The 10,965-nt window shown below is 40.7% G+C and overlaps 1 protein-coding gene across 1 annotated transcript in view; it reads right to left on the bottom strand.

Moving 5' to 3' along the window:
• LOC126388081 (solute carrier family 22 member 5-like) overlaps window positions 1–9,222 on the bottom strand; it is an 11,706-nt gene extending 2,484 nt beyond the window's left edge. Inside the window, exons 1-8 of the mRNA XM_050040973.1 lie at window positions 8,755–9,222; window positions 8,329–8,432; window positions 7,660–7,814; window positions 7,378–7,549; window positions 4,528–4,654; window positions 2,644–2,741; window positions 564–778; window positions 96–341 (exon numbers count right to left, since the gene is read on the bottom strand). Of these exons, the coding sequence (XP_049896930.1) occupies window positions 96–341; window positions 564–778; window positions 2,644–2,741; window positions 4,528–4,654; window positions 7,378–7,549; window positions 7,660–7,814; window positions 8,329–8,432; window positions 8,755–9,150 (1,513 nt within the window). The 5' untranslated portion in view covers window positions 9,151–9,222. The remainder of the gene's footprint in view (window positions 1–95; window positions 342–563; window positions 779–2,643; window positions 2,742–4,527; window positions 4,655–7,377; window positions 7,550–7,659; window positions 7,815–8,328; window positions 8,433–8,754) is intronic.
• Between the last annotated feature and the right edge of the window lie 1,743 nt (window positions 9,223–10,965).

The following is a 10,965-nucleotide window of genomic DNA, read 5'->3' on the forward strand; positions in this document are numbered from 1 at the left end:
GGAAGCCAGTTGCCAGCTGGGGAAAGAAACAGGCTTCCATCCACTTCCACACATGTGACAATAGAGTGTCAATTCAGATACACAGCCCTTTTCACCTAGCAAGTGTGTGACAGGACATGGAGTCACTGCAGTGTAAGCAGAGGTAAGAGCATCCTTACTTAAGTAAACAAAGTATGGGGCAATGATGCTGCCTATTCTGGAGGCCATGGAGCAGGTACCCACAGCTGTATTCCTCACTACGGTTGGGTAGAGTTCGGCTGTGTATGCGTACACTATAGCAAATGCTGTCGTCACTGCGAACTTCCCCATCATCTCCAGTGCTACGGCGAGAGAATTCAGGTCTAGAGGGGATAAAGAATTAAATTGTTAGAGGTTGATAAGATGAATACTGAGATTCTCCTCTTAAGGTAAAGGGTATATCTGCATATCTATGCTTGCATGTGCACAAGTCAACAGAATTTTGCATCTGAACATGCTGTATAATGATATATCATGACCTTACATAAAAGAATAAACAAGAGAATGGCAGAAATCAAGGCTGCATTGTCCACTGGTTGTCATACTTGCTGGTGTGAGCTGTATGAAGAGTAGAAACAGTCCTCCCATGAAGAGGGTTGAGAAAAGACTCAGTCGTCTGGAACACCAGCGAAACATAACCCATGACAAAATGTAGGCAGGCACCTCTACCACAGCCGACAGGAAACAGTTGAAGTACGCGTTGCCGTGAAGGTTCGCCGTGTTCAGGGAGAGAGCAAAATAAGCAATGGTCAAGGTGTTCCTGTGGGGATAATTATTAAGCATTAATATCAATCTAAACTCAGAATTTCCAAGATCAAAGTCATAAATTTAAAACAGGATTTTCTCTGTGGTTATAAAGTGTCAAATCTGTGAGAAAACACTCACGCACTTTGCAAGGCATAGTCAACCTCATCACACATTATGCTCCTGGTAAACAGGGAATCCCAGCAAACATTTAGACATTTATGACCATTGTTTGAACGTCCAATCAAGAGGTCCTGGTACCAACATCCAGAACTTACCTGTCCATCAGCTCGACATTGTTCCCGGAATTCCTAGCCACGTTAACATTAACATGAATGAGCCTATTTGATTATTCTGCTATAGTTTATGTACACAGTGTGCATTCGGCAGTCTTACACATCCTAAAAACTTAAAGTAATATGTCAGCTATATCTAGAAATAATAAATCATTATTGACTCACACAAGACACAAACTCCTGGGTGAAAGTCCTATGCCTGAACCATTCATTTATTACTATTCCTCCATACGCGGACTTTGTCGCTCTTTATACTATGTCACCTGAATTCCTGGCATAAAGCCCTGAATTTGATTCTGTGCTATAGCCACAGGTACTTCCTTATTGCTAAATCCAATTGCAAAGAATCATTTGATTGGATCATCAACTGCAGGTGTAATATGTAGAAAGTGGCGACATCTGTGGTGTGATTATTTTTTTCCCACAAAAAAAAAATTGTGACTTAAATCTGTTTAATCTCTAATCTAATTTCTGAATTTTTTCCCACAGCATTATGACTTTATAAGGTTTTTTTCTTGTTAATTCTCCACTTAATCTCCGAGAACAATAAAGTTGTAAATTTATGGAAAAACCCCCCTAATCTCAGAAATTCTGATGTTTTCTCAGAATACTAACTCCCTCCCCCCAGCGCCATATTTCTTTTTTTATATATATCCTTTGTCTACCAGGTAAACAGCTCTAAAAAGAAAGAAGAAAGAAAAACAATATATACCAACTGCCTAGTACTAAATGGCAGAGAAAGTTAGCCCCTTGCAGTGGAACACAGTGAAGAATTAAGCATCTGAGGAGCCAGATATTTCCCCGAGGAGTTAGTAGAGAGCAAAACAGAGCTAAAAGCAGTGGGTACATTGGACTCATCAGGTGGCCTGAAACACGACTCTAAATAAATGCATATGTTGCTAAATAATTGCTAAACGTGAATTAGCTTGAAAGATGACAGCATGTCATTGTTGTGTTTACAGCTTGTTTCTGCTTGTTTTGTAAGATTGAGAAATGTGACAGCATATATAAATGACAGCTGCAACAACTGCTTTCTGTCTGGCTCTGTCCAAAAGCATCAGTTTTTTTAATGAGTGAAAACCCTGAGTTGTGATGACAGACATTGGATCAGGGCAACATTAAGCTTTTGCATCCTGATTTGTTTTTTGGAAAATCCTTAAACTGTAGAAAGATTTATCTGCAGCTTGGAGTTTATCCACCTGCTATGATTAGCTCCTGAATTTTCCCCTGTACAACTAATCTAAACTAACTTTTCTCAATCAAGCAAAAATCAAACTGCATCTGGTTCAGTGAGGAGGTGAGCACAGGAAGAACACAGGCATACTGTGCAGTTACATAAAACCTGATCTGGATCTTAGTTGCAGGCTTCACAGCACCTGACAGGTCATTATTTGTTGTTAGTGAAATGGGCTGACATGTGGTTGAGGTGATGCATGAACAGGCTGAAACTGTGTGCGCATGTATGTGTGTTTGTACCAGCGTGTGTTCAGTCTACGTCTACACATGTGTACTTCGGTGTGTGTGTATTGTGCATGCAGGGTCACTGTACTGAATGTGGAGGTCAGGTGGGACAGCAGGGACTCACCAGACCAGCCACAGCGTGACAGAGATCCAGCGGATGTTTCGGGAACGAAGCAGGTCACAGATGTTGTGGGCCTTCCTCTTCTCACATTGAAGTTCAACCTGTGGGGCGGCGGAGCCCATGGAACAACAAACACTTAGCAAGCAGAACCATCAGTCTAGAAATAATTTCATTAGAGAGACGCTTGTGAATGCATGGCCACTTGCTGAGGGAACACATGTACGTGCACGTGTACACACATATAGGACCCCAACGTCAGGATCAGGATTAAAGGAGGCAAAAGTTCAGTTTGTGACAAAAACTGAGGGGGGCAGAAATTCTTGTAGTAATTAGAAACAGAGGAACACTGAGTTCACTGGTTTATTTTTACAGTTTAAAATGTCTTGCTTGGTATCTACCTTTGGTCACAGTTCTTAAAAAATGATATTTGTATGCATAGTACTTAACAAATTGTCTAAAATTGCCCTCAGAGGATATATGATTTTCAGATTTTTTTAAATTTCAAATATCGTTATCAGTATTTGCCTCAAAAAGTCAAGTCATTATACATTTTCTCTTCATCCCATCCCCATTTTCAGTCCTTTGTCAGTGCTGCTACTGTTAACAGTGTTATCATATTGTCTTTGTAAAATATTCATGCATTAATGTGCCTCCTTCACATTCAAGCAGATTTTTGAAATTTTGTATTGGAATAGTACATTCCTAAAGTTTCAATACTCATTATTTCCACACAACATACATGAGCAAATGATTGCAAAATTGAAGCTGCTGGTGAACCAAACCTGTAGCTTTATAAAATCTACACAAACAGCAATATAACTATGATTACAGCACACACGAGCTTGTTATAAATGAGTCATTTAACCACAGTGGTGTTTTCTAGAGGGAGTTTTCCTTCAATCATAAAAAACAAGCCTGTCTTGCAGTTGAAGGCTGAATAGTTCACTAAATTACTGTTGTTAGTAATAGAGGGTAAATGTTGGCAAAGCCTTTGTCAGCTGCCATCCAGACTAGTGTTCACTCGTGAACCGTAAATGATTACACCACACTGAGCAATGAACCCTAAAATGTGCTCTGGACCTTAAAAACATGACAAGAGAAAGCTGATCAGCAAGAAACCCAGTATTAGCAGGGAAGACTGGTGTGAACTGGTTAATGGCTTCAGTGTAAGAGTTACAGGTGCAAAGAAGTCTTGTGTTTTCTTTAAAAGCATACCAAATCATTGTTGTTTGCTGCTGTCTTGAATTTAATTCTGACTATTCTAGTATAAAATATTATTTGAAATGAATGCACAATTAATGTTATATTTCCTACAATTCTAACAATTTTAATGATCACTCTCCCTCAGCCTGTCAACACAGCTAAATAAACCTGAGCTTGTAAGTACACACATTTACATTATCAACACTACATTACCCAGCATCTGTACTAAAAACTTGCTTTTGCTCATTTTGTCCAGATGTGTGTTGAGCTCTGTTTGTATTGTCATTAGCCCGAAAGCTGAAAGATCTGCTCAGCCAGAAATCATCTTTAAGCAACTGCAGTCAGACCCAAATTCAAGAAATGGCAAGTAACTTTAGATGTTAAGTCATATTCAAAAGAAATAATGACAAAGAGAGGGATATTTTCCTCCCTAAAAATATGTTCAAGTAATAATATGTAATGTTTTTTATAGCGTAAAATACAAATATCCCATGATGAACTATATTCTGAGAAACAGTCACTGGAAGCTATCTGAAAAGAACAATTTAATCCCCTCCTTTCCCCAATAACTTCAACAACCTGTGTATTAACTACCTTATACAGCTATATCTGATTACTACAGGAGTCAGGAAATCCCAGGACCTTGGTGTTAATTCACTTGCATGTGCCACTTTTTTATCTCACCTGCAAAGGACTAAAGATGACCGGCGGAGGCTCGATTTTGTTCCTCTTAGCAGCATCTCTCATTATGGCCTCAGCCTCTTCTACTCTTCCCTGAGACAGCAGCCACCGAGGAGACTCTGGGATGTACCTGCCTCATTACACGAGGAGGAAAAGAGAGAGAAACCAATGTTCAGTCCCCTGGAAAAGAGCAAAGGTAGTTTTCTTTTTCACTCTATTTTGAGTCCCCATAAGGCTGAAATGAGTGCCTCCATAAAGACCTACATAATACTACCTGTAAAGCCTTCATAGATTTGTGTAGGCTGATGCCGTTGTGTTTATTAGCCTGGCAAGACATAGTATATTTATTTATGTGGAAAAAAATGTACAGATTATACTACAACATGCAACTGTATAAATTGTACATATTTTTAATAATTTAAAAGTGGTGAAAAATGTCCATTACAAGTTTCCAGTGGTACATTTTTAAGTATTTTGTTCGACCAGTGGTCCACAGCCCCAAAAATATTCACTTCACTATCAAAGAAGACCTGAAAATGTTTTTATTTAAGAAGCTGTGATCACTGAATTTTGCTTAAAATATTATTAAACCAGCACTTTTCAAAACAGAATCTGATAAACTGATTCTGTCTTTCAGCTATCTGATTAATTGACTTATTGTTTGAGCTCTATAAAAGTCCATGTTTATAGTTATATTGCAGGACTGATACCGACTGATTGATTGACCAGCTTGAAACCAGGAACATGCACAAGGACTTGCTAAAATTGAGCACCAGCCCATTTACCATCTTTGGCAAAGTTGCCCCTCGAGGAAATTAAATAATAGAAATACAATAGGTCCACATTTATTTGAGTTAGACCAAAAAACAAACAAAAAAACAGCGTGACAGAACGTGACATAAAGCGCTGCCCTATGTCCTTGATCATGTGACTCTGTTGTTGCCAACCGTTGTGGGCTCCAGAGGGCTGAGTCTTAATTTGTGGAAATGATTAATGACAAACGGTATAACCAGTGGGATACCATGTGAATAAAAATCTCCACATACACTTCCGAACAACATGCAGCTTGTTACATAATGCTGACAGCGTCACATGAAACAATCTTAGCTGGCTAGCTAACTGGCTAATATATAGGCATCAGACTACATGCATAAGAAAGACGGCAAAAGAAGAAAGAGATGAGGAAGGCAGCTAACTGAAGCCAATTTTACTAGGGACGCACCGAAATGAAAGTTTGTGGCCAAAGCCGAAGCCAAATAAAATTAAACGCTTGGCCGAATACCAAGTACCGAGTACCGAATACCGAATACCGTTGTTTAGTTTTTCATTAGTTTTTGCAGATGAACCCCCTCCAGATTAGTGTTGTCACGGTACCAAAATTGGGACCCACGGTACGATACCAGTGAAAATATCATGGTTCTGAGTAGTATCAGGATACCACAGAGAAAATGAGGCAGATGTGCCTTTTGTCATTTATAAAAAGATAAATCACTTTTCTATAATACATCACTGATATTTCAATCGAATAAATTACTTATTGACTTATTCATACTTCAAAAACAGCATCAATAAGTGATTAACATAGGGGGGATCAAAATAAAATAAATAAATGAAATAAAAATCAACCAGCCACCCTCCTCCCCTGACAAGTTAAGAACAGTCCCTTCATAAGTAAAGAACAGTCCCTAAAGTGCGGTGAGGTTTGTGGACCGTTACCTGCCACAAAGAGAGAAATGTGAACGGCTCGTTTCTCCTCTGACACGCCACATACCTGTGTGCCGCCACGGCTCGGTTGTCCAGGTACTTCTGGGCAGTCATGACGCCAAGAAGAGGACATTATTGGAGCCGGACTTCTCGGTCGCCGGTAAGCCTTATCTTGCACCGCGGAGCACTATGGCCGCCGTATTTGACAGGAATACGTATTCCTGTCTGTGTCTGTGACCCCCGTTCAACCCACAACCGGCGGGATTTGCCTTTCGTTTCTGTTGCTGGTTGAAATCTGTACTCTGAATGATTTATTTTGCCCGCACAAAACTATTTTTAGTCGCAAATGCGAGTGCTGTGGCGGACGGAGTAAAATATCGCCACACTGCCGACATTTTACTCTGTCCGTCACCGCACGCTGTTTGATTGCTTTATCAAAACACGCCGCTATTATTCGGCCTTGCTTTTCACTTATTCCACCGAATACCGAATGTGTGTTTTTTGCAATATTCGGCCGAATATATTCAGTTACCAAATATTCGGTGCATCCCTAAATTTTGCATAGTGGCCAAACATGGAATTACAACATCCAGGTCCACCACATGATGCCATGGGGCCCAAAGAGACATTTTCCTAGACTTAAATTGGGAAGTGGACGTCTGTAAGTCAGTGGACATTTTTTTGAGTGTCAAACCCCTGCAACATGACTCATTTCACTATCAGGATTTGATCCATTCACTCCGATAACATTTCAAAAGTCTAGAAGAGCCGAAAGATTTAATTGTTTAATCCCCATTCAAGTTAGCTGGTTGGCTGTAGAAAGTGTCCAATGCGCTTTCTCTATAGGCCCCATAATGTGGAAGATCTGGGTATTTTCATACTGTGGGAATCAAGTTTTTTTGGCATCATGCATTCATAGGAATGAACGGGGCCCCACCTCCAACACTGTATCCAGTATTCTTCATACATCCATTCAGTTTCTCAGAAACACTTTTTTACATTAGAGCAACAGCCCCTAAAAATGCCTGTGCACGTCCCTGCCTGAATCTAAAGCATTGCAAAGACAGAATTAATGTTACGCAGACAGTTGACATCATAGACAACCAAATATGTAACCAGACACACACGAGCAAACACACACCTACCTACCACCAGAGAGGCACATAGAGGAAGCCAGGCAGGGTGAGGCCGAGGAGAAGCATCCTCCAGTCTCTGATGAAGTAGGCAAACAGCGGCAGCAGCATGTAGCCCACAGCAAAGAAAAGACACACACCCGCGGTGGAGAAAATCGTCCGAACATGTGGGCCCAATATCTCCGTCCCTTAGCACAAGAGAAATGGGAGGGGTTCAAAACACAAGGAATGAATGAATTATTGTGAACAAGCGACTTAATACATCTGAGAATCAACAAGTAGCAGTGAACAAAAGTACCTAACACAAACGCAGCCACATAATTGGAGATTTGTCCCAACCCGACTACAAAGTATATGGCACAGAACATGGCCCAGGATGGAGAGAAGACCTGGATGAATGTGAACACTGTCTGGACCGCCATGGTGACAAACAACACCATTTTTCTCCCATACCTGAAAACGATTTTTGGAAATAGGACACATAAAGTAAGCATACTGTGTCGATGGAAAGGTCGACCAACCTAACCTAACACATCGTATGGTTTACCCGTTTCAAGCAGCAGCTCACTGTGCACTACCTGCCCAGCACCAGACAGCGTTAGCGACTACTTGGTGAAAGAAGTGGAACATTTAGGTCTACAACATGGCTGCCGTGCTGGAAATCCTTAAACATTTTATGCTGCTGACACTTCACATGTTGCATCTCTTTCTCCATTTAGGACGCAGTCAGACTAACTACCTAAAGGTGTGAAACTGAGCTTTAAATGCTACTTTGACATCCACTAAAAGCTAGAAAAAAAGAAAAAAAATCATGTTACTTTGAATTAAAATAAAATTTATTTAAATTAATTGACAGTGCAAAACCTGTTGCTATGTTGAGGTCTGAAAGAGGACATGGAGTTGAAGGTCACAGAGGGCATTTGTGTACAGATTACCACATGCATGGCCTTAATCTTTTGTCCATGACCTGTCAGAGAGCTGTCCTGAAATGAACGAGCCAGTGAGAACACCACAGAAGAAGAGAGAAGAAGTCAGCGGTTTCTTCCACCTGTCATCACACACCAGGTCCCACTGTGAAAACACACACACACACACACACACACACACACACACACACGCAGACACACAGACACAGACACACACACACACACACACACACACACACACACACACACACACACACACAGACATGCAGTATGTAGAACAGAGTAGATCAAGTACAGTACACAAAAAGTGTCACATCCAAAACAGCATATGTATAGCCTATAGATAGATAGATAGATAGATCCCAGTCATTTCACCAGCATTATAGCAATATAATTTCCTTGTCCCTCATCACAGAAGCAGCTGCAGCCTCCTCTCACATCAGGAGCGGTGCAGTTAGGCTACAAACCTCAGAAATGATGGTAGAAATGTACACGCTCTGATCATACTCCCATCCATCCAAACAGCTTTCTGTTTGCACATTAGTCAGGTTAACATCAACGCCTGGCAGCAAGCCCCTGTCCGAGAATCTCAGCACATCTATAAGCTTGTATCTGGAGCACTTGCTGGGCACCGGCGCGCCGCTGTGGCTCTCCTCCAGCGGGATGCTGCTGTTCCTCCATGCAGCGGTGAGGTTGATGTGCGCGGGAATCAGGCAGCGGTGCGGCGGCGTGTCGGCGACGAACACGACGGACATGCCGGTGAAGCCGTTCGGGATGATGCTCAGACAGAGGAGATAAAACACCTGCTGCTGGAAACGTCCCCATTCCCCGAGGAAGGCTGTTGCAGCTTCATAGTCGTGCATGTTGTTTTTTTGGTTGATGCACGGTGCGGGTGCAAAGTTAAAGCAGACAGGGATGGAGGACTTTGGAGTGGGCTTTTCAAAAGCACTGGTTTTGTTTCGGCTACTAAACCATCCCACCCACCACCCGCTGTATTCATTATTGGCAGCACTTTTCCTAAATTAACCTGAAGATTAATTGGCATGTCATTGTAGTTCAGTAAAGATCAGCACCACAGAAAAATAGGCCTACAGTTTCAATTCTGAGCATCCAGAAACACATGATGAAAATTCTAACTTATCTTTTACACATTTTAAGAAATGGTAGTTTTTGTATTAATACCCAAACTGTCCATATGTCAGAAATGACCTGTATTAAAATCAATGTGTTTATATGGCATTGGTTCTCATTTTGGTTAAGAATAATCATTTGTGTTACATTTTGTGTTATACTTTGCTTCACACAAGAATAATGTCATGTTTACATTTTTTTATTACAACAACATTACGCACAACAGCAACAGAATTTTGTGTGTGTGTGTGTGTGTGTGTGTGTGTGTGTGTGTGTGTGTGTGTGGTGTGCACATGTGTGTGGGTGTCAGTTCCTCTTTTTTTTTTATTTTCTTGCAGGTTTGCTGAAGCTCTTGATGTAATACTTTCTGTTTTGCCTTCTCGTTTCCTTACTATATACATGATTATTGCACACAGATACATTGCATTACTCACTGCTGACTTTGTGATTTTTTTATTTTTGTTTGAAGCAATGGGAAGATGTGGGGTGACACATCCATGGGAAAGAAGCAGACAGGGCCTGCCAAAGAGAGAGAGAGAGGTGTCGGATGTGCCCAAATAACAAAGAATCCAAAGTCAGTAATAGGTGTGGGAAATGCAATGTGCCTGTGTGCAATGATGACAGCCAGAAACAGGTAGTTTGTCACAACTGCGTACAGTAAGGAGACAAGACGACAAAAGAGGGACTATCTCGTGAAGAGCTTCAGCAAACACGGTCACTTACCTGCAAGAAAATAAAAGAGACATTACATTTTTCTGTGTAATTTTGTTGTTTTTCAACTCTTTCAAAAATATGTTTAAAATTATAAAAAATGAAAAGAATGAATTGACAAAAATGGCAAATAAACACATTGATTCTAATACAAGTCATTTTTTGACCCACTTATGGAAGAGTGTAGGATCTAATCACTCATGCATTTAAGGGTTAAAAAATAAAATAACCTCACATAAATCAGAACTGTGTGGATGTTAGTGTTAAATGACTAAAATATGTAGCTGGAAGCTGTTAGTTTTTAATGAAATATCTACAGACAGTAGGCATATTGAGGATCATTTTGAGCAACCGTCACTTCTGTGTTCCATTGGCACATTGTTTGTGTTGTTACTTATTAAAGACTCAAGACTAAATGTGCCTTCCCTAGGATAATAAAGTATCAGCATTTGTGGGTTTGATTATAGTCTCAAAATGGCCAATAAGAGAAGAACGTTCTTCTGAAACCTGTCAGTCTATTCTTGCTCTGAAAAACGAAGGCTATCCCATGCAAGAAATTACCAAGACACTGAAGATCTCATACAATGGTGTGTAGTGCTCGCTTCATGGAACAGCACAAACACGCTCTAACCAGAATAGTAAGAGAAGTGAAAGGGCCTTGTGAACATCTGAGCAAGAGGACAACAACAGAGTTTTTAGTTTGAGGAACAGACAAGTCACAGATCCCCAACTCGTAGCTTCATTAAATGGCACCCACAAAACACCGGCCTCAGCATCAGCAGTGTATAGAGGCCACTCCAGGAATGCAGGTCTTTTAGGCAGAGAAGCAAAGAAAA

The sequence above is a fragment of the Epinephelus moara genome, chromosome 3 (genome assembly GCF_006386435.1).
Source record: "Epinephelus moara isolate mb chromosome 3, YSFRI_EMoa_1.0, whole genome shotgun sequence".
NCBI classification, from domain to species: domain Eukaryota; kingdom Metazoa; phylum Chordata; class Actinopteri; order Perciformes; family Serranidae; genus Epinephelus; species Epinephelus moara.